The sequence below is a fragment of the Athalia rosae genome, chromosome 7 (genome assembly GCF_917208135.1).
Source record: "Athalia rosae chromosome 7, iyAthRosa1.1, whole genome shotgun sequence".
Classification (NCBI taxonomy): Eukaryota; Metazoa; Arthropoda; class Insecta; order Hymenoptera; family Athaliidae; genus Athalia; species Athalia rosae.
In genome coordinates, this window is record NC_064032.1 from 35003 (window position 1) to 57022 (window position 22020).

The following is a 22020-nucleotide window of genomic DNA, read 5'->3' on the forward strand; positions in this document are numbered from 1 at the left end:
TTCATCCCGAGACCAAGAACGCAATTACCTGGATGAAGGAGTAATTACAATGACATGTCATCATTAGTATTCGTCAACGTCAGGGTTGTATTCGACTTCGATACAGAGGATATGCTCCGATGAAATGTCAAAGGTGTGTCACGAGTTTTTGATCAGTGAGTTCTTGGATCAGTAAGTTTTGACGCCAAGTAGCTAGAGTAGCACGACCTGAGACTTGTTTCCAGATGTTGACCGGATATTTTCTATCTTTGCCTTCCTTTTCTGATTTCTTATCGATTTTGAGTCAATTTTTCAATTGATTCGCCATTTACCGCATCTCCTGGCCTTCTCGGAGGTGTCTCGTGATCCAGAGACGATGGGACGTCATCCTGGATTTATCTCCGATTTTTTCCTGATTTATTTCGATTTTTTCCCATTTTTTCCGATTTTTTAAAATATGTTTGAATTTTAGCGCCGCTGGTCACGTGGCCGCACTCGCCGATACAGCTAGCGCCATGTGGCGGATTTTTCGTGAACTACTAAAACGAGTTGCGGCCAGCGCCATCTTGCGGATTATCGGCGAACTAAAAAAAGATGGCGCCACCTGCAACCCGACCACGTGGTCGAGAACCGAGTGGGGCCCGTCACGAGGCTAGACGCTTCGGTAGTTCACGAAAAATCCGCCACATGGCGCTAGCTGTATCGGCGAGTGCGGCCACGTGACCAGCGGCGCTAAAATTCAAACATAATTTAATATATCGGAAAAAATAGGAAAAAATCGAAATAAATCAGAAAAAAATTGGGAATTATGTAGGATGACGTACCTTCGGTTCTGGATCACAGGGAACCTCCAGGGAGGTCGAAAGATGCAGTAATTGATGGATCGATCAACAAATCGATTAAATTAAAAAAAAAATCAGGATATGCAGGAAAAAGTAGAAAAGATTCGGTCAAAATCTGGAAACAAGTCTAAGGTCGTGTTACTCTAGCTGCGGGGCGTCAAAATCTCACAGGACATAAAGAAAGTCCACTCATTCATCAAAAATTAGATAAAACTTGAGAAAGTTTCAGGAGAAGAGGGGACAATAATAAATAATGATGACAGAGCGGTAATTGTATTTATCTTGATCTTGGAAACTGGAATCTGGTTAGATAATTGAACAACGACTGAGAGCTATCAAGATATTACAATTTTTTGACTTCTCAAAGCATTAGAGTACAGCAGTCAATTAATTCAAACAGAGGATGAGTATCACCATCGTTTTTGAGCCCTAAATATGTGGAAAAGCCAAAACTTTAGGAACTAGAGTTCATTATTGACTCTCAAATCAATAGAAACAAAGACCAGGGTCTCAGCGATTCTGCAATCTTGCTAGCATAATACAGCATATGTTTCAAATGTTTTAAAATAACTTATTCTGAGTTTTTCGAACTTAAGAACATGAATCCGTCGAATTAAGTAGGCCACGACTCATAGCTACAGAGTTAATTCCATTTCTCTGCTCATTACAGTGGGAAATTTGCTATCACTCGATCAATTCGATAAGCAAGACATTTTGGCGAGCACAGTCGGATTTCTGGGCTCAAAATGTGTAAGAAACCAAAGCGCAGAATATCAATCGTGCTTTCTCGACCCGAAGGAGCTGTATTCTTCGCTTTCCAAATATCTGCAGCAATCTTATTTTCACGTAGTTTGTTTGCAGCGACTCAAATCCGTCGACTCGATCCAGACACAACTCGGAACCATCGAAATATCTTGATAATTCTACGTTCTGCAACAAAGAATTAGCTTATTAATCGACAGGTCGTTGGATAAATCAACTTAAGTAGCAGCTGTGGATTCTCAAACTCAAAATACATGACGATACCTATATTACGGCCTCAGAAACACGAGCGTGTCGACTGGACCGAGTAATTCCTGATACTCGTCGAGAGATCTCCATTTTTTCGCTCGGAAATGCGACAAAATGGCCATAGCGTGCAAAGTTCTGTCAAAGAACAGCATTTGTTCCTGAAACAAGTATGAATATTCCAATGTTTATAGATTTCCACATGCTGGAGGAGCCAGAAGCCAACAAACCTGCATTTTCCAACCAGACGTTGCATCCATATTCAAATAAATTTGACAAGTAGTTTCGCTGTTGCTTGAATCTATTGTCCATCCCATCAATTGCTCATGCCTGAACACTGTCGCCTCTGATCCTCTGACTGTCTTCGATTTTGACACCAAGAATGCGATTACCTGAATAAAGGAATATTCACAAATCCATGTCATCATTAGTATTCGTAAACGTCAGGGTTGTATTCGACTTCGATTCAGAGGCTATGCTCCGATGAAATGTCAAAGGTGTGTCAGGAGATTTTAATTAGTGACTTTTTAGCAATTGTGTCGATAGCAATACGGTTTTTCACTGGACTGGTGATACTAGAAGGTATTATAATTGATCCAACCCATTGCGAACTGTCATCAATACTCTTCTATTCTTCCAATTTTCTCATGAACTATTTAATCACCTTAGCTGCGAACAAACAGTGTCATCAATCACCTGGGAAATTCTGTATACCGATTCTTCTGGAACAAATATCAGACATTCTAATGGTTATGAATTCCTGGATGCTGGAGGAGCCAGAAACCAACAAACCTGCATTTTTCATTGAGACGCTGCATCGATATTCAAATAAAACTGACATGTAGCTTCGATGTTGCTTGGTTCCATTATCCAGCTCCAAAACTAGCAAATGTCTGAAGACTTCAGCCTCTGATCCTCTGACTGTTTTTCATCTCGAGACCAAGAACGCAATTACCTGGATGAAGGAGTAATTACAATGACATGTCATCATTAGTATTCGTCAACGTCAGGGTTGTATTCGACTTCGATACAGAGGATATGCTCCGATGAAATGTCAAAGGTGTGTCACGAGTTTTTGATCAGTGAGTTCTTGGATCAGTAAGTTTTGACGCCAAGTAGCTAGAGTAGCACGACCTGAGACTTGTTTCCAGATGTTGACCGGATATTTTCTATCTTTGCCTTCCTTTTCTGATTTCTTATCGATTTTGAGTCAATTTTTCAATTGATCCGCCATTTACCGCATCTCCTGGCCTTCTCGGAGGTGTTTCGTGATCCAGAGACGATGGGACGTCATCCTGGATTTATCTCCGATTTTTTCCTGATTTATTTCGATTTTTTCCCATTTTTTCCGATTTTTTAAAATATGTTTGAATTTTAGCGCCGCTGGTCACGTGGCCGCACTCGCCGATACAGCTAGCGCCATGTGGCGGATTTTTCGTGAACTACTAAAACGAGTTGCGGCCAGCGCCATCTTGCGGATTATCGGCGAACTAAAAAAAGATGGCGCCACCTGCAACCCGACCACGTGGTCGAGAACCGAGTGGGGCCCGTCACGAGGCTAGACGCTTCGGTAGTTCACGAAAAATCCGCCACATGGCGCTAGCTGTATCGGCGAGTGCGGCCACGTGACCAGCGGCGCTAAAATTCAAACATAATTTAATATATCGGAAAAAATAGGAAAAAATCGAAATAAATCAGAAAAAAATTGGGAATTATGTAGGATGACGTACCTTCGGTTCTGGATCACAGGGAACCTCCAGGGAGGTCGAAAGATGCAGTAATTGATGGATCGATCAACAAATCGATTAAATTAAAAAAAAAATCAGGATATGCAGGAAAAAGTAGAAAAGATTCGGTCAAAATCTGGAAACAAGTCTAAGGTCGTGTTACTCTAGCTGCGGGGCGTCAAAATCTCACAGGACATAAAGAAAGTCCACTCATTCATCAAAAATTAGATAAAACTTGAGAAAGTTTCAGGAGAAGAGGGGACAATAATAAATAATGATGACAGAGCGGTAATTGTATTTATCTTGATCTTGGAAACTGGAATCTGGTTAGATAATTGAACAACGACTGAGAGCTATCAAGATATTACAATTTTTTGACTTCTCAAAGCATTAGAGTACAGCAGTCAATTAATTCAAACAGAGGATGAGTATCACCATCGTTTTTGAGCCCTAAATATGTGGAAAAGCCAAAACTTTAGGAACTAGAGTTCATTATTGACTCTCAAATCAATAGAAACAAAGACCAGGGTCTCAGCGATTCTGCAATCTTGCTAGCATAATACAGCATATGTTTCAAATGTTTTAAAATAACTTATTCTGAGTTTTTCGAACTTAAGAACATGAATCCGTCGAATTAAGTAGGCCACGACTCATAGCTACAGAGTTAATTCCATTTCTCTGCTCATTACAGTGGGAAATTTGCTATCACTCGATCAATTCGATAAGCAAGACATTTTGGCGAGCACAGTCGGATTTCTGGGCTCAAAATGTGTAAGAAACCAAAGCGCAGAATATCAATCGTGCTTTCTCGACCCGAAGGAGCTGTATTCTTCGCTTTCCAAATATCTGCAGCAATCTTATTTTCACGTAGTTTGTTTGCAGCGACTCAAATCCGTCGACTCGATCCAGACACAACTCGGAACCATCGAAATATCTTGATAATTCTACGTTCTGCAACAAAGAATTAGCTTATTAATCGACAGGTCGTTGGATAAATCAACTTAAGTAGCAGCTGTGGATTCTCAAACTCAAAATACATGACGATACCTATATTACGGCCTCAGAAACACGAGCGTGTCGACTGGACCGAGTAATTCCTGATACTCGTCGAGAGATCTCCATTTTTTCGCTCGGAAATGCGACAAAATGGCCATAGCGTGCAAAGTTCTGTCAAAGAACAGCATTTGTTCCTGAAACAAGTATGAATATTCCAATGTTTATAGATTTCCACATGCTGGAGGAGCCAGAAGCCAACAAACCTGCATTTTCCAACCAGACGTTGCATCCATATTCAAATAAATTTGACAAGTAGTTTCGCTGTTGCTTGAATCTATTGTCCATCCCATCAATTGCTCATGCCTGAACACTGTCGCCTCTGATCCTCTGACTGTCTTCGATTTTGACACCAAGAATGCGATTACCTGAATAAAGGAATATTCACAAATCCATGTCATCATTAGTATTCGTAAACGTCAGGGTTGTATTCGACTTCGATTCAGAGGCTATGCTCCGATGAAATGTCAAAGGTGTGTCAGGAGATTTTAATTAGTGACTTTTTAGCAATTGTGTCGATAGCAATACGGTTTTTCACTGGACTGGTGATACTAGAAGGTATTATAATTGATCCAACCCATTGCGAACTGTCATCAATACTCTTCTATTCTTCCAATTTTCTCATGAACTATTTAATCACCTTAGCTGCGAACAAACAGTGTCATCAATCACCTGGGAAATTCTGTATACCGATTCTTCTGGAACAAATATCAGACATTCTAATGGTTATGAATTCCTGGATGCTGGAGGAGCCAGAAACCAACAAACCTGCATTTTTCATTGAGACGCTGCATCGATATTCAAATAAAACTGACATGTAGCTTCGATGTTGCTTGAATCTATTGTCCATCCCATAAATTGCTCATGCCTGAACACTGTCGCCTCTGATCCTCTGACTGTCTTCGATTTTGAGACCAAGAATGCGATTACCTGAATAAAGGAATATTCACAAATCCATGTCATCATTAGTATTCGTAAACGTCAGGGTTGTATTCGACTTCGATTCAGAGGCTATGCTCCGATGAAATGTCAAAGGTGTGTCACGAGTTTTTAATTAGTGAGTTTTTAGCAATTGTGTCAATAGCAATACGTTTGTTCACTGGACTGATGAAACTAGAAGGTATTATAATTGATCCAACCCATTGCGAACTGTCGTCAGTTCTCTTCTATTCTTCCAATTTCCTCATGGGATATTAAATCACCTTAGCTGCCAACAAACAGTTTCATCAATTACCTGGGAAATTCTGTATACCGATTCTTCTGAAACAAATATCAGACATTCTAATGGTTATGAATTTCTGGATGCTGGAGGAGCCAGAAACCAACAAACCTGCATTTTTCATTGAGACGCTGCATCGATATTCAAATAAAACTGACATGTAGCTTCGATGTTGCTTGGTTCCATTATCCAGCTCCAAAACTAGCAAATGTCTGAAGACTTCAGCCTCTGATCCTCTGACTGTTTTTCATCTCGAGACCAAGAACGCAATTACCTGGATGAAGGAGTAATTACAATGACATGTCATCATTAGTATTCGTCAACGTCTATCTTATCTTATAAGAATATATCTGCCTGTGTATTTAATCATTTAATAATTCCTCGATACAAAAGGAAAAGAATAATTCTTAGCTCTAGGATATTATCATGAAGAGAATTGTAAGAAAAATATCAGGTGAAATATTACAAAAAATTAGGTAACGCAATTTAATGAACTCTACTCACAATCAATTGATCACTCGGAATTGCTGTGCACAGAAAAGTTAGTTTTTCTCACTGTAACGATACTTCTGCAGGTACGTTCCGAGCTTCCGGGAACCCCTTTTTCCCGTAATAGCGCAGGTAGTTAACAAAATTTGCGACATATATGAAATGAATGACATATCGCATATTCAGCGATACATATTTATATGGTTCTATTTTTAGACGAGTTGGAACGTTCATAATCAGTCACTCTTACAAATATTTCAGGTATTGATTTATACTCAGGTATGTTCAGGAGTATTAATGTGCGAAAATACAGCGATTGTTGAAAAATATATATTTCTTTCAATAAACTATGGAATGAAAATCGTAATATATTACGCAACAATATAATACTAGTTTATAGATCTGCTATCCATTATTTCATGGACCAGACGTTGATCACTCCATATATTGGATATCACTTTACACAGCTGATATCACCTTACTATATTACCTGTGCGGTTATGGTGCTCAAAATTGTTATTCATACCAGATCTGGATTAGACTGTGGACCCAGAGATAACGTGGTGTTTAACAAATGCATAGATACAGTTGACAAACTCTTTGCAATGTTGTCTACTTTGAGATAATTACAAAAACCATACTATAATAGGTATAGATTTTTAGATCTATACGCAACAATAAATGATAATGTACTCTTCTACAGTTAACACAATACTTTGTTCACATGATGTTGGTAAATTATTCCTTATCTTATCAATCAATTTTCATAAGACCATGCGGTTGATTCAGAGTGCTGATGAATGCTCGCAGAGCAATAGTAAACACTCTTGGGTCATGGAACTGATGAACAGAAGGAAAGAAAATAATCGAGGTAATAAGGATGATCAATCGTTAAAAAAGGTTTAAGAAAATATATGTGTATCCTTTATGAAACTTCTTGAAACATGTGATGCCGCGTGTGTAGGTCATTGGACAATGTAGTCATCACATTCTGTCTTTTCGTCCAGCTTGGATAACTTCCAAACTCTCATGAATGGGAATTTTTGAATCAAGATCTTATACCACGTAGAATATTGTAGACTTCAGGAAGCTTACTTTTTTCGTCACATAAATCTGCATGTGTCTTCCCCTCACCATATCGTAAATTCTTTTTCCGGCCTTTTATCATTTAAATATTTTATCGTATTCGGATAATAGACATTCTATGACCAAGTTTTGCTGCATAAGATCCAACGCCATGTTTGCACTCTCAACAGCAGGCCACATCAATGTTGGCCCAAATACAATCGCGAGATTTGGTATGTGCATCCTGTTATACTCCTGATACAAGGTTACTCTGAAAAGCACAAGATATTGTACAAATGTTATTTAGTTCCATCAATATTTACATAATTAAAAATATACATAAGCAGGATGGCTAGATCTCATCTTCTCACCTCAATAAATGTTGCAGCAAGAATTGCAAGGTGTCATAATGGGTCTGTGATAATGCTCGAACGATTTCTCGGAAGGTTTGAACTTTTTCAAATTTCTTTTTGGACACTTTGGAAGGAAAAAAAACGTCACTAACTAGAGGTATTCAAAGCTCAAGTAATTCACAATCAGAAATTTAAACTGACCGAGTAATCGTTACTCAGAATCTACTCACTGCTTGCTTTTAAAGCTTTTTCAAAAAATTCGTAGGGGATAAGGGGCTCCTTTAATTCTCGAAAAAATAATTTCAAAGCACCGGTCAGCACGTGAACATCTTCTTCTTGCGTCAAGATATTAAAATTATTTTGATCAACTTGCAAACGAATTTTCTGAATCTGACTCAGGTTTCCACTAGCTCTGTATAAGCCATCTGCCTTCATGTTCTCCGGATTGCTTTCCAATATTCTGATGCAGTCTTTCACGAATCGAGGTACCATGGGAGGCTCGCGTGAGCAGACATCTTTCAAATAAGAACCAAAAGCTGGTTCATCTGAATAAAAAATCATTTTATGAAACGCACACTGATTGAAAGGGCTATATCCTTCTCCTCTGTCGGATTTATCTGTAGTGAATGCGTCAATTAAACATAGAGCAAAGTATGCCGGATTTTTTCGAGTTAGATGTAAAGTAATCCGAACGGTAATTATGAGAAAGCTATGAAACATTATAAAACACTCCATAGCATAATATAAATAATACCTTTGTATATGCCATTCTTAACAAGAGAGTCCATGGTAGGTCTTCTTTGAAAGAACCGTTTTAATTTTGCTTTTATCTTAGTTTGTCGTTCGACCAAGGAAACGTTGAGATCTTCCGTTGAACCTTCAATCTTTTTAACTATCAGGATGAAAAAATTGCGCATGTAAACAGTGAAAAGATCTAAAACACTTCGGACTTATTTCATTTTAATTTAGGTCGAGTCTGATTCATCGAACTATTCACTCGCGTAGTTCATTTGTAACCAAACCTCCAACTTACGTTTTACAGATCTTGATCGTCCAATTTTTGATGAATGTTGATTATCATCCGGAGAATTAATAGAAACAAGCACTTTGCTTCTAGTATCCCGTGTTCGCTCTGTAGTAAGAGGGGTCGACATTGTCTGTACATCAATGCTAGAAGGCTAGAAAAATTATATTCGCCGAGATAAAGTAAAAGATACACAAGTGTAAGTACAAATAATATAATGCAGATCTTTCATTTTACCAGGTTATTGATTACGTCGTATATCTCCGCATACCATTCGTTGGCTAACGTTATGTTGTCACTCTGGATCAAAACCTGTAGCCCAAGTATAGTGCTGATGATGTAAACATTTTTTCTGCTGCTTGCTTTGTCACCAGGTTCGACTATTGCCCCGTTAAGGTCTACGGATATGTCTGGCTTCGCCGTTACAGATTGTCCGGATTTCTACAGAATATGTCATCAATTATTCGCACAATATACGTATGGTATTACAAAAGCAAGATATGAAATAAACCAAACCCATCTCACCATTGCTGAGAAGGCTTTGGAGTCCTTGAAGAATAACAAAAACAGTTCGGAGAGTACAACATATGATGTACTCCAATTTTTTCTCAGCCTTTTTCCATTCTCGGTTATCTTTGTCCTCTGCAAAGTCCCTTCCTTCAGAATGCACTAAAATCGAAATTCTTATATAAAACTAAGTTCTGTGCGACAAACGAGTTCAACTTTGTTGTCATTGCATTGCAATTCATCAGCTAGCCCTTAACTCTCTCACCATGTTGCCATCGAATAACTGAGGCCAGTCGTGAGAAATAGATCCCGAACGTCTGGCGGTAGGGTCCTTTATGGAGACTCTCTGATGTCCAACAACCAAACTGCGAGCTTTTCCAAAGCGGAGCTTTTCACTGGCAGAACTGATTCTGTATTCAATATTCTGATGATTCTCCTGCATATTTGCCGAAGTTGGCTCGTCAATGGTAATGATGGGAAGTACCCAAGATGATTCGTTACTATTTTCCGCAAAGAAATAGATTTTTCCTTCCGCATCATTTGATGAGAACCACTGTCACACACGCAACAACAAAAGGCTATATGAAAATATCAATGAAACGAATTTTTTTAGAGAAGGCTTGACAAAATCAACAATTTGATGTGGATTAATTTGCTTTGTCAACCTTATTCGAAATTAGTAAAATATTTACGACATCTGCATCATGCATTGCCTTCACAATAGTGTTTATGGTAAGACGTTATTGTATGGCTAATTATAAAATTTGACTGATACTATATATCTCCGGATTACCTGTCAGCGATGCTTTTCCTACACCATAATAAATGACAAGTGTTAATTACCTTATCATCTTTATTACCTAACTCGTTATTAATCTCCACAAAATCGTAGCGATCACTTGAGCACTGAAATCTAATTTCCCGCAACCAATCAAAGGTAGAAAACATTGTTTCCACACAATACCTATTGTAGTTGTCAAACATTTTACTTTTTAGATCAGGTGGTAACCACTTATAGTTAAGTTGCTTCATTACTTCTGTCAATTGATGAACATAGTCACTGTTCTTGTTACCTCGAATCATTACACCCAAATGTTGTTGATTTACTCAGCAATTTTGTCAACACGACTTGCCGCTTTGTTACTATATTCTGACTTATATCATTATCTTATCATTATTTATGCAACATTCGTTTTCTGCGTAACCACATCCTTCCGCAGCAAACTTTTCAAACCTCAAACCGGGTGATAAGAGGCATGATTTTGCTATCACATACTACTACGCAACATGCAACTACATATCGAATTGAAGTAGCATCAGTTCAATAAATGCTTGCTCTAAGGTTGGAGGGAATCAATAGCCCCAACAATTTATGTGTATACGATCTGATATATTTTTTACTGTATAGAAATAGCTATTGTCTAGAGAGAAAACGAAGATCATGATAATTGGAAATGAACAAGAACTATTGCGTTACCAGTAACTTTTTAGTACAAATGTTCTCTTACCCTTTCTCCACGAGCGTTAACAAAACAGATTTGTTTCGAATTCACATCATAATCTTGACTCCATCCTGGGGGAAGATTCACGAAATTATCCCGATCAAGATCCACAGTTACAGAACTTGAATTGTCAGAAAATTCAGACAAAGCGTAAGCCTCAGATTCACTTTGAATGAACATTGCTCCAGAGCTAACATTGGAGCTCAATATTTGTTCGTCAGTTATGCTTTTGTTAATGACTGGCAAGCTTTCCAAGCTAGCAACTACTTTAGCATTGATTATCTTCTCTGGGCTAAAGCTCAAGTTCTCGTTATGACTTACAAAACTTTTAGGGAATGCTTTGTAGTGTAAATATTCATCGGATCCACTGTCAGAGGTGCATAAAAGATTTTTGAAGCTTATCGCTGTGCTTTTGTTGGCGTCAAAGACATTAGTATTGGTCAAGTCTTTGTTTAGGTTCTCATAACTTTTAGAAATTGATACAGGTAAAGCCTGGGGAAAGTTTTGGGAAAATTTACAAATAGGAGTTAATTCATCGTCGAACATGGACTGCGGAGGACTTGGAATTGGCTTCACCACAGATTTGCCAATGTTTGAATTTGTCTTGAAATCTTTTGGAATAGTGCTCGATCCACCACAACCCTGTACGCCCAATGTGCCCTTCAGTTTTGTGTTTACCAGAAGCCTTACATCTTCTAGGCTACAGCTTTTTCTGTTTGTTTTTACCCTAAGTGTGCTATATGGACTTTTGGGTCTTTGAAAGTGTTTGTAGTATTCTGGAACAACAGCACAATTGAAGGTTGCAGATTTTTGTAGCTTTGATTTACTCGGTCTCCTGCCATCTTCCAAATGATGCTCTTCATAGCCGACATCTTTGGTAGAAACCTCTTTATTTTGGCGATGATTGGGCTTAGAACTGCTATTGTAATTTAATTTTAACTTGAAATTCTTCCACATCTCTTTATCTTGGGATGCATTCATCAGATGTTTGCAGTTTTTGCCAGGAGTTTGTATCAAAGGCGATGAGAGTATTTCCAGCTCATGCAGTTCTTTGCTACTATCGTCACGTTGGAGTGAGTTATTTTTCGTCAGTGTAAATTGTTGTTTATCATCGTCTACAACGAAAGTTCTGATGGCTGGTAAAAATTGTATCTCGTTGGCCAATTTCTCCAAAGAAGGTGTCAGTCTTATTTTATTATCCGTGCTCTGTAACTTTAACTTCAATTGTGGACGTATTTTGACTGAATTCTGCGACTCGATCGGAATATTTGAATAACTTGGCTTCTCGAAGTTGTCGAAAGTAGTGTTATCCGATATAAACAGCTGTGAATTCTCCTGATAAGATGATATGTTATGCTCCTTATCAGCAGATAAAGATACTTTTCTATCACCCTGTTTAGTCTTGGTCTCAGATGGTAGTCTTAACTCGTCATTCAGTATATTTGCTTCTTTGTATTCATCCTGCCTTTTGATATATTTCTCAAATTTAGGATTTGCTTGATTCAAAGAAGGCCAGTCACTATTGATCAGTGGAATTCCAGTTGTTTTTGAAGCTGATTTATCAGTTGCGTATTCATTTCTCTGCCGGACTTGTTGCGGTATCTGGCAACTTTTGCTTAAGCTGTTGAAAGAACTTTCAACAGTCTCTCCAAAATCAGAAGAAGCAGACGTCCGGTGAACTGTCATGCACTTTCTATCTCTGCTTTTTTCCAGTTTTGATGCCTCAGAGCCAAAAGTAGAGGCTATTCCTGGCTGCGACAAATGGAGATCATGCAGCTCTTGGGTCAGTTTCTCAAGAGGATCGAATCTGCCCTGTATTTCGACACTCTTCAATACGAGATTAGAGGTGTTGTCATCAACTCGTTCCTTGCGTATTTGGGTCAACTCACTCATAAGTTCTTGAACGGCCCAAGATTTTCGCTTATCATTTAAAAACTTCATTGTATTCTCAGGATATTCAGAGCCATCACTCTCTTGAGAGGCTGATACCAATGATATGGATGTTTCATTACCATCGCAGATTGGCAAGGTTAGGTTTTTCTTAACACAGGACTCTGCTAAGTGGCGTTGGGGGCCACTGTTGGTGTGACGGTTTAGATCGCGCCCTTCTCGAACAGATTCCTCATCAAACGGATCTCTGAGGTTTTCATCCCTAATATGTGTATTTTCAGCTGTACCAGATCGTTGATCGGTTGTACTCAACAATGGATTTAATTTAGTGCATCTTTGACAGTTACTAGATTGTGATAATTCTGTAGCTTTGAGGTGTTTCATCAGTTGATTTTTATCATCTTTAAGGACATGGTCAATTTGAAGTTGGGAGGAGCTGTCAATTTCGTTTATTTTTCTCAATGAATCACCAGCGCAACTTGAGATTGGTGACAATTTACTATTGACTATTGCAGCTGTCAATTGCCCGTCATTTGTGTAAGAACTTTTGAGAGTCAAAGGAAGTATGGCTGCATCTATAGAAGCGATTTTAGTGTTTCGAAGTTCTCTTACCGGATTTGTAAATTGCTCAAAACCTGTTTCTCCAATTTTTGCACAGCTTTCACCATCACCTGTGTGGATCTTTTGAAGAATTTGCTTTTGTAGTTCGATTCTACTCCTGATCTCTATTAATTTAGCATCTTCGACATCCCTCACTATGTTGTGGTCTTCTTGATTATCATGACCCATAGCCACTCCTATGGACATACCAACATTGTTGAATAGCCATTCTTCAACGTCCTTTCTTTTGGTTGAATAATCTTCTGATATTTGTCCAACAACATGTCTATCATGTAGCTGTCGAACCGTCTTATCAACCTTGTAATTAGCCTCGGGTAGAGCTGTTCTACCCAACTCTCGGACATATGTTACTGGAACATAAAACGATCGTTGTTCCCAATTGCGGATAACCTTCCACCAATCATTATTAGTCTTTTGTATGAGATAAAGCTTCTCATCCTTTTTGATGACTATACGACGCCCTTCGTTGGTCTGATACTCGAAATCGTGGTCCACTTTCAGATAGGAACATTCCTGAGCATGTGTCCCACTCATTTCAACAGAACTTTACATGATTCCAAGCTCCAGTAGAACGCTGTCGACAAATAAACGAAAATTATCATCCCTCATTTATTACCTACATTTGAAATTTGGAAGCTCGATAGGAGTGTGACTCCAGATTCTGGCTGAGAGGAGAGGTCTTAGGTTAGGTAATACTGCTGTGCTATGTTACATTTGGTTACGTCGCATAACGTGCCTTAGTAAAAGACAAAAGGCCTTAGGTGTTTAAATGCGTAAATATATTTTGTTATAAAAAAAATATTTCCAAAGGCACTGTCAACAGTTGATTGATGTTTGTTGTAAAACTGAAGGTTAGGTTACGTTTACCGACACGGAAAAATAATTTGAACAATTTGACTGACGTCCTCTTCGTGCGTTGTTTTGATGGAGACCGAACGACGTATGAACCAACCGTAATACCACAGAGTAAAGACTGGTAGAACGTAATACCACAGTTTTACTCGAGAAAGCGCCCGTTGCCTAAAGAGACGGTCGAATTTTGAGAAAATATACGTCAAACTGCAATCTTCCGGAAAATGATCAATCGGCAGGCTGCTAATCCAATGCCCGGCCCTCATGCCGGAGGTTAATGGAAATGACACACTGTTTGCGTTTGTACGTACGTACGTACGTACGTATGTACATACGTATGTACATACTTACAATCTACATCTCTTCGGTGAACGAGAATTAAAATCTATTTGCAATTGCGACTTAATACGTTGAGTTGGGCCATAACGACTCGCGCAACGGGGCCACGCCTCTATCTTTCGAATTCGAGGCTAGGTCAACTAATTCCAGCTAGGTATGCAGGCGCTGGAGATACATAAAATAAATAATTTCTACCTATCGGATTATTAGCAGACGTGAAATGTCATTCTATTCAGAGTATAGTATAACTCTCAACGGTCATAACTTCGTATCTGGACCATTTTGTTATCAACTTACGATATTGCTGGATTAGCAACTGCATTTCTCAACATTGACTCTGTATGAGATTAAAACCGTCATTTGTACTACGTACGTACATACGTAGTATGTACACGGACGTAGCTATAAGTCAATATTATAATAGTGTCAAGAGCTTTTTCATTGTAGTAGAAACATAGGCAGCGGTGGTACAGGCACACAGATATATTCAAAGGAACGCTGCAGTGTCAGAATCAGCATTGCGATTCAGTGATTCTGTGATGTATACCTCGGTACTTTTTGACTCAGAAAAATAAAACTGACAGCTAATAGATATTAATTCTTTTATTCCACTTCCAATGGTTATTATTTCTTCTTCTTGAACTTTGTGGGGACTTCTGGTTGAGGTTTCTGCCAATCAAGAGGCTTGCGGCGATACATCGACCATGGGGGTACAGTAACTATTCCAGCTAGGACAAAACCAGCTCCGAGAATGTAAATAGTTTGTGAAAACTGCTGTATCGTGTATCCCCAAACAAGGCCAACTGCCTGAAAAATTCAAAGCAGGTTGAACAGATATAATTCACGTTAAATTACAATAAGAATTATGCAAAACGATAGAACTTACTCCAAAAAGTGTGACAATCACACGAGACAGTTTTTCGGCCCTGGCTTGGCCATCATAATCCTTCAAGAAAAAAAGTTCGTAGCCCAATGATTATTAGACAGTACAAGTGTTGTATGGAAAGCAAAAATTAATTCTGATGCAAAATAGACAGCTGTTGGGCCTCAAGGGTGACACTATAGCTAGAACAGCGTTTCTCTAACTGGACTTACAGAATTTTTTACCGAGTGAAACGTTCAATTGTAAACACATACAGACATGCATCATTTCAACATTCCATTTAACCTAACGCGTGCGACGACTGGTATTGCAGAGGGCACAATATTTCACAGCATCTCCAGTCGATGTTCTACTGAAAGCCGAATATTTTTGTCTCTAGTTGATTTTATTCTCAATTTAGTCCGACGGTTAGAAACTTCATTTAGCTAAACGTATCACAAGACTGACAAATTTAAATGTAAGCAGCATATCTGGGCCTGATCAACAATTCCTGTATATCTTACCATGTGCGTTGCCATTGAATCAAAGAAATCCATGTATAAGCTTCTCTAATGAATTTTTCTCGAATATTGAGTTAATCCCTGTGGTTTTCTTCAGCAGATAGATTTGTTCTGATATCAGTGTAAATTTGACTGGTTGCTGGCATTGCCCAGAAATGAGCACTTGACGTGGCGGATCTACGGCCATCTATGGCAGACCGACGAACCACTTATGACGACACCACGGACGATACAACCAACACACACTTCGCTACGCTTCACTTGACAATCAAGCCTATGACATACCATACATGCATGGCGATAGATCCTATGAAGCTCCATGATTCTCTTGAACGATCCTTTATTTTTAAACAGGAACAATATTTTCCTGCAGGATTTACCAAAACCTTTTCTCAGTTTGCTTGCTTTTGTCGCCAAAGAGGATTCATTATTTTTACATAAAAATTGACGCCAAAAAGAACAATGATCATGAGGCAAATATTGGACGATCGAAAATGCTGCAGTCACGGAACCTAATAAGACGTCCAAAAAAATATTCTTTGAATATCAATGTCGTCTCGACCAACGAATTCAGACCATATCGGTGATTCAGACCTACATCGATCCTCGCTCCACAGCCGATTCTGTTTTTAATACAATGACGGTACGAGGCAGTTCAACCAGCCGATAAATACAAAGAAATTTATCAATCATATGTGTGTAAGTTTTTCCGCGGCATCTCGCATCGCGTCAAGTAATTTGATGGTGAATAACAGGAGAAAACCAAATCACATTTTTCCTATACGTAAAATAATATTAAGCTATGCGTATAAATAGTTCACAAGTAACAACATTCGCAACCTTTGCAGAGAAGTTTCTCCTGAACTTCGGATAGGTATATCAGTCCAAATCTCTATCAGTCGTATTTTACAAATGTTTATTAAACATGAAGTTGGCTGCAGTGTTAACTTAACCTGTCAGAAATCCGAGTATGCTAGTACACTAGTATTATAACCGACTTGTGACCACGTACATACGTATTCGCTGATTTCAAAGGAAGAGTTTTAGCTGTGTATGTGGTTTAAATAGTGCTTTGAAATTTTCTGTTAGTATCCCGATAAACAAATTACCTCTAATACTGAATCACTAATTATAAGAGTGCAACGGTTAGTTATGTGGTCGTAAACTTAGCGCCAGGTGAGTAAACCTTGATGATTTTTAGTTTTGAAAAAAACAGAGCAAAAAATTCTTGGGTTTAAAATGGCATTGAGGAGACAATGAGATCTCGCGACGGTTTTACAATTTCTCTAGTAGCAATCGCTACACCCTTGTGCTTCGTTATTTAAAGTTACCTTTTTCTATTTTACATTATTACGGCGACGTTTTTCCACGAAATCGGGTTCTCGTAATCAGGATTTTTCAATAACGGAATTGATCCCCTTCTACCACCCTGTTACCTTTACACTGATATTATCAATTCTGTTTAGAAGTCATGACTTATATCACTCAGACAGTATTTGACATTGAAGAATTTGTTGAGAAGTTAAACCTCTTTGATCGGCTATCGCACAACTGGCTGTTGCTTCTTTCCTCGACGTAGGATTTCGTTGATGATTTTTGCTTCATCATTTAATGGAAGTATTTTGATATTGTAAACTTTTAGGACTTTAATCTTCGAATAAGAATGTACCTGGCAAGGTTACTTTGATTATTCATCTTTGCAAGTCATTCCAGCAATATTACAAAGCTATCAATTATTTGAAAAGATTACTTCGTTCAGTAATGGAGCAGGAAGTGCAATAGGGGAAACAATTCAAAATGTAATAGAAGAAAAGAATGGTAAATCTTATCTCTCACTAAATAGTCTGGTTAATCTTCAATTGGAAAAATATTTGAATAGTGTGATCACAATGTGGATGAGTCCAAGATATGATTTCATGGGAATGCAACTTAAATTAAATCGTTGTATCGCTTTGATTATTAAATTTTTATGAATTTTCAGAGTTATTGAATACCAAGTAACTAGACTGAGGTTGACCTGACAGGGACTCGGTTCTAAAATGTCTGGACATAGGAGCACCGGTGGTAATGGGAGCCATCAAGGCGGTCCTCAAGGTTTAAAGCAAATTGATCTTGATCAAATCTGGGGTGATCTTAGAGAGGGTATAGAACAAGTTTATAAACGACAAACGATGCCCAAACCCAGATACATGGAGCTGTATACGTATCCTTTTCTCATGTAGTACAATTTAATTCTGAGATATAAGAAGTTAAATCTTCAATAAATTTGGTGCTCACACGCTGAAGAATTTCCTTAATGATATGAATGATCCGACAGACATGTTTATAATTACTGCACAAGCGTACATCAGCAGTTGAACAGTAGATCAGCAAAGAGTAAGAAAGGCCAAATTACTGGAGGTGCTCAGCTAGTAGGCCTAGAATTATACAAACGTTTGCGAGACTTTCTTCGGAACTATCTCATCAGTTTGCTCAAGGTGCCAGGAAAAATTATTCCAAGTGTTCTTTAGAAACAGCAAATGATTTTTAGATTTTTTCACACGTTCTTTTCAATAATCTCTTAGCATGGAGTCGACCTGATGGATGAGGATGTGCTCCAATTTTATACTCGACAATGGGAGGAGTACCAGTTCAGTAGCAAAGTATTAAATGGAGTATGTGCGTATCTGAATCGTCATTGGGTACGTCGAGAATGTGAAGAAGGTCGTAAAGGAATCTGTGAGATTTACCAGCTGGCTCTGGTTACGTGGAGAGATAATTTATTCAAACATCTCAACAAGCAGGTATATCCAACCAAATTCCTGTTACATATGAAATAAATACTTAGCTAAGAACTTTTTTTTTTTGTTCAGGTGACCAACGCGGTGTTGAAATTAATAGAACGGGAAAGAAATGGAGAGACTATCAATACCCGTCTTGTGAGTGGCGTTATTAATTGCTATGTTGAACTTGGACTGAATGAAGAAGATCCAGGTGCCAAAGGACAAAATCTCACGGTATACAAGGACTCATTTGAAAATGTTTTTCTCGAAGACACTGAGCGATTTTATATGCGCGAAAGTACAGAGTTCTTACGTCAAAATCCTGTTACAGAGTACATGAAAAAGGTACTCGATCATTATTTTGAAAACATATATCGTTATACGCAACTGCGACAGATAATATAAAATTTCATGCAGGCCGAACAAAGGTTATTGGAGGAACAAAAACGTGTGCAAGTATATCTTCATCAAACTACTCATGAACGGTTGGCGAAAACATGCGAAAGAGTCCTTATCGAGAAGCACTTGGACATTTTTCACTCGGAGTTTCAGAATCTATTGAACGCAGATAAAAATGTTGACTTAGGTCGAATGTACCAGCTGGTTGCTAGAATACCAAATGGTCTTGGTGAATTACGTAACCTTTTGGAAAGTCATATAGCTAATCAGGGCTTAGCTGCCATTGATAAATGTGGCGATTCTGCAGCCAACGTAAGTTAATTTTTCCATCGAACTTGGCAATAATTGATTACAAAGATTATTGTCTGAACTCTAGACTCACAAATATCCATTGCTTTAGGATCCTAAAATATACGTGAACACTATCTTGGAAGTTCACAAGAAGTATAACGCTCTGGTATTGGTTGCCTTCAATAATGACAGCGGATTTGTTGCCGCACTAGACAAGGCATGTGGTCGATTTATCAACAGTAATGCCGTTACCAGGGCTGCAAACAGCAGTAGCAAATCACCAGAATTATTGGCAAAGTACTGTGATCTGTTACTTAAGAAGAGCAGTAAGAATCCAGAGGAAGCTGAACTGGAAGACACGTTAAATCAAGTTGTACGTAGCCCTGCCGAGAATTTTGAATCTAGACATCCGTTCCACAAATCGATATTAAAGTTTTTCAATCTATCCAGATGGTTGTATTCAAATACATCGAAGATAAAGATGTATTCCAGAAATTCTATAGCAAAATGCTTGCGAAGCGACTCGTTCAGCATATGTCAGCTAGCGATGATGCTGAGGCATCAATGATTTCCAAGCTCAAACAGGCCTGTGGATTTGAATACACTTCTAAGCTCCAGCGGATGTTCCAGGTAGGGAAATGTTCGATACAAACGATAGTTGTTTCCTCGCACTGTTATTGTTTTTTCCCGTTTTAACATCAAACAATTTCTGCTATCATAGGACATTGGGGTGTCAAAAGATTTAAATGAGCAATTCCGAAGGCATTTGGTAAATTCTGCAGAACTGCTAGACATAGACTTTAGTATACAGGTGCTGTCTTCTGGTTCATGGCCGTTCCAACAATCATTCACATTTTCTCTACCTACAGAGGTGAGTCTTTTCATTATCTGTTTGTTTAGCTGATGTAAAATTCATAGATTACTGTTTTTAATACTGAACGATCACCTCGCTTTTTTATCGGTAGCTCGAAAGATCTGTGCATAGGTTTACAACATTCTACAGCTCTCAGCATAGCGGAAGAAAATTAAACTGGTTGTATAACATGTCCAAGGGGGAGCTGCATACTAACTGCTTTAAAAACAGGTGAATTTTGGTCGTATGAAGTATTATGGTTTTCGATTCATTAATATTAATTACTCGACACAGGTATACTCTACAAGCTTCTACTTTCCAAATGGCAGTGTTACTACAGTACAATGGCGCTACGCATTGGACGGTACAGCAGTTATGCGATGCTACGCAAATCAAAATGGAGTTTCTTTTGCAGGTACGATAAGTTGGCATGTTGCGTAAAAATTTTATCTTGATTCCACTGATATTTAGTTTATTTTGTTAACACATATTCTATTTGCCATTATCAAAGGTTATTCAGATCCTTCTGAAAGCCAAGCTATTGACTACGGCTACCAATGACGATGATGCCGATTTAACTCCATCGTCCAATGTCGAACTTTTCACAGGGTACAAAAAGTGAGTGAACTAAAAAATGAGAAGATTGTAATATTATGAACTATCATTGGAACCATAATCGAGTGTTTTTTATTACAGTAAAAAATTAAGAGTGAACATAAATATACCGATGAAAACTGAACTGAAAGTTGAACAAGAAACGACTCATAAGCACATAGAAGAAGATCGTAAGTTACTTATTCAAGCTGCCATTGTCAGAATTATGAAAATGCGTAAAGTTTTGAAACATCAACAACTTGTTGCGGAAGTTCTAAACCAGCTCAGCTTAAGATTCAAACCGAGGGTACACGTTATTAAGGTGAGTTTCATTTTCCACGCACGTGATAAAATTGACGTTTACAGATGAATTTTAATCATTTTTCTTTTACAGAAATGTATAGACATTTTAATAGAAAAAGAATATCTAGAACGGACAGAAGGCCAAAAGGACACGTACAGTTACCTAGCATGATCTTTTTAAGAAGACAGCAAATAGCGAATCTGCTGCTTACCAGAATGAAAAATTACTTTTATCATCGATACGCGTTCGTTGCTGAATCTATGTTTCGATATTTATTATTTACATCGCACACAAAGTTCTTGTATATGTAAGAAAGAGCCCCCTTGTATGGAATTGTCCAATCGATCGCATTTAGAAACTGGCTTTTTATAACACATCAATAAAATTGTTTCATAGTTATCACATCCGTCAAAGAATTTGAGATTAACATCAAACGGTCGTGCCTGGCTATTTTTATCTACCCTGATTGTTTCAGGACATTTTCATCGAGTACTTCATGTTTTCGATTGAATTCTCATTATTCTTCGCAATAATCTACCCAATGAACGAGCACGTCTCCAATAAATTGGTCAAAACGAACCTTTTATCAGCGGAAGAACAAATAAAAACTCGGAAAGTTCTCACGCACCGTTCCTTTTCTACGTAAGAAAAAAAAATGCAACAAATCACCTTTCAAACAATCATCAGTGTCACAAATCGAATCAATTGCACCCTTATTGTGCCTAATAAAGAGGAGAAATCAACTATGTTACTCTCAATTAATTATCTCCATTCAATTTCCCTACCCTTATCAATAATATAGAAAAACTATCTCTCTGCTATAACTGACATGCTGAATGTTGTTGAGAAATGTCAAGATGAGTTTTTGAAGAAAATTATTTTTTCAAATCCTGTGCAATAAGGACGCGATTAACAAGATTCTAACCGCTGACGACAAAAGAAAAAAAAAGCGAATACATGAATA

At 38.1% G+C, this 22020-nt stretch overlaps 3 protein-coding genes across 11 annotated transcripts; 1 reads left to right on the forward strand and 2 right to left on the reverse strand.

The window, feature by feature from the left end:
- Positions 1–6631: 6631 nt before the first annotated feature.
- On the reverse strand, positions 6632–14464 carry LOC105685680. Of its 5 annotated transcripts, none has more exons than XM_012400016.3 (10): positions 14270–14464; positions 10775–13853; positions 9532–9819; positions 9285–9428; positions 8997–9200; positions 8769–8913; positions 8490–8627; positions 7966–8280; positions 7754–7859; positions 6632–7653 (listed from the first exon to the last, which is right to left on the reverse strand). In XM_012400016.3, exons 2-10 carry the CDS (start codon positions 13811–13813, stop codon positions 7482–7484), a joined length of 4551 nt encoding a protein of 1516 aa, XP_012255439.2. In that variant the 5' UTR covers positions 13814–13853; positions 14270–14464; the 3' UTR covers positions 6632–7481. The 5 variants fall into 5 exon arrangements, with proteins under 5 accessions (XP_012255439.2, XP_020707855.2, XP_012255438.2 ...); XM_020852196.2 differs by having other exon boundaries at positions 14151–14464; XM_012400015.3 differs by having other exon boundaries at positions 14147–14464.
- A 591-nt stretch (positions 14465–15055) lies between these two features.
- On the reverse strand, positions 15056–16130 carry LOC105685682 (signal peptidase complex subunit 1). The gene is made up of 3 exons (XM_012400027.3): positions 15857–16130; positions 15357–15416; positions 15056–15277 (listed from the first exon to the last, which is right to left on the reverse strand). The coding sequence occupies exons 1-3, from the start codon at positions 15887–15889 to the stop codon at positions 15095–15097; spliced, it is 276 nt and encodes a 91-aa protein (XP_012255450.1). The 5' UTR covers positions 15890–16130; the 3' UTR covers positions 15056–15094.
- A 139-nt stretch (positions 16131–16269) lies between these two features.
- On the forward strand, positions 16270–21799 carry LOC105685681 (cullin-1). Of its 5 annotated transcripts, none has more exons than XM_020852197.2 (15): positions 16741–17029; positions 17496–17671; positions 17835–18056; positions 18171–18330; positions 18418–18636; positions 18706–18960; positions 19033–19326; positions 19415–19678; positions 19756–19935; positions 20027–20176; positions 20271–20389; positions 20453–20573; positions 20670–20776; positions 20855–21074; positions 21147–21799. In XM_020852197.2, exons 3-15 carry the CDS (start codon positions 17893–17895, stop codon positions 21225–21227), a joined length of 2334 nt encoding a protein of 777 aa, XP_020707856.1. In that variant the 5' UTR covers positions 16741–17029; positions 17496–17671; positions 17835–17892; the 3' UTR covers positions 21228–21799. The 5 variants fall into 5 exon arrangements, 4 of the variants coding, with proteins under 4 accessions (XP_012255446.1, XP_012255447.1, XP_020707856.1 ...); XR_007279505.1 differs by lacking the exon at positions 17496–17671 and having other exon boundaries at positions 16742–17029; positions 21147–21363; positions 21532–21799; XM_012400023.3 differs by lacking the exons at positions 16741–17029; positions 17496–17671 and adding an exon at positions 16270–16552.
- Positions 21800–22020: the final 221 nt, after the last annotated feature.

What these genes read in the sequence shown, in the direction of transcription:
- LOC105685680 (XM_012400016.3), bottom strand. Translation starts at nt 13,813, where the DNA reads ATGAGTGGGACACATGCTCAGGAATGTTCCTATCTGAAAGTGGACCAC. An exon ending in ACGACGTAATCAATAACCTG is followed by an intron (nt 8,914 to 8,996) that starts GTAAAATGAAAG and finishes TAATTTTTCTAG; the next exon opens with CCTTCTAGCATTGATGTACA. An exon ending in ACGATCAAGATCTGTAAAAC is followed by an intron (nt 8,628 to 8,768) that starts GTAAGTTGGAGG and finishes TCATCCTGATAG; the next exon opens with TTAAAAAGATTGAAGGTTCA.
- LOC105685682 (XM_012400027.3), bottom strand. Translation starts at nt 15,889, where the DNA reads ATGGATTTCTTTGATTCAATGGCAACGCACATG. An exon ending in ATTCAATGGCAACGCACATG is followed by an intron (nt 15,417 to 15,856) that starts GTAAGATATACA and finishes TTTTTCTTGAAG; the next exon opens with GATTATGATGGCCAAGCCAG. An exon ending in TGATTGTCACACTTTTTGGA is followed by an intron (nt 15,278 to 15,356) that starts GTAAGTTCTATC and finishes TGAATTTTTCAG; the next exon opens with GCAGTTGGCCTTGTTTGGGG.
- LOC105685681 (XM_012400023.3), top strand. Translation starts at nt 17,893, where the DNA reads ATGTCTGGACATAGGAGCACCGGTGGTAATGGGAGCCATCAAGGCGGT. An exon ending in ACTAACTGCTTTAAAAACAG is followed by an intron (nt 20,390 to 20,452) that starts GTGAATTTTGGT and finishes TACTCGACACAG; the next exon opens with GTATACTCTACAAGCTTCTA. An exon ending in CGAGGGTACACGTTATTAAG is followed by an intron (nt 21,075 to 21,146) that starts GTGAGTTTCATT and finishes TTTCTTTTACAG; the next exon opens with AAATGTATAGACATTTTAAT.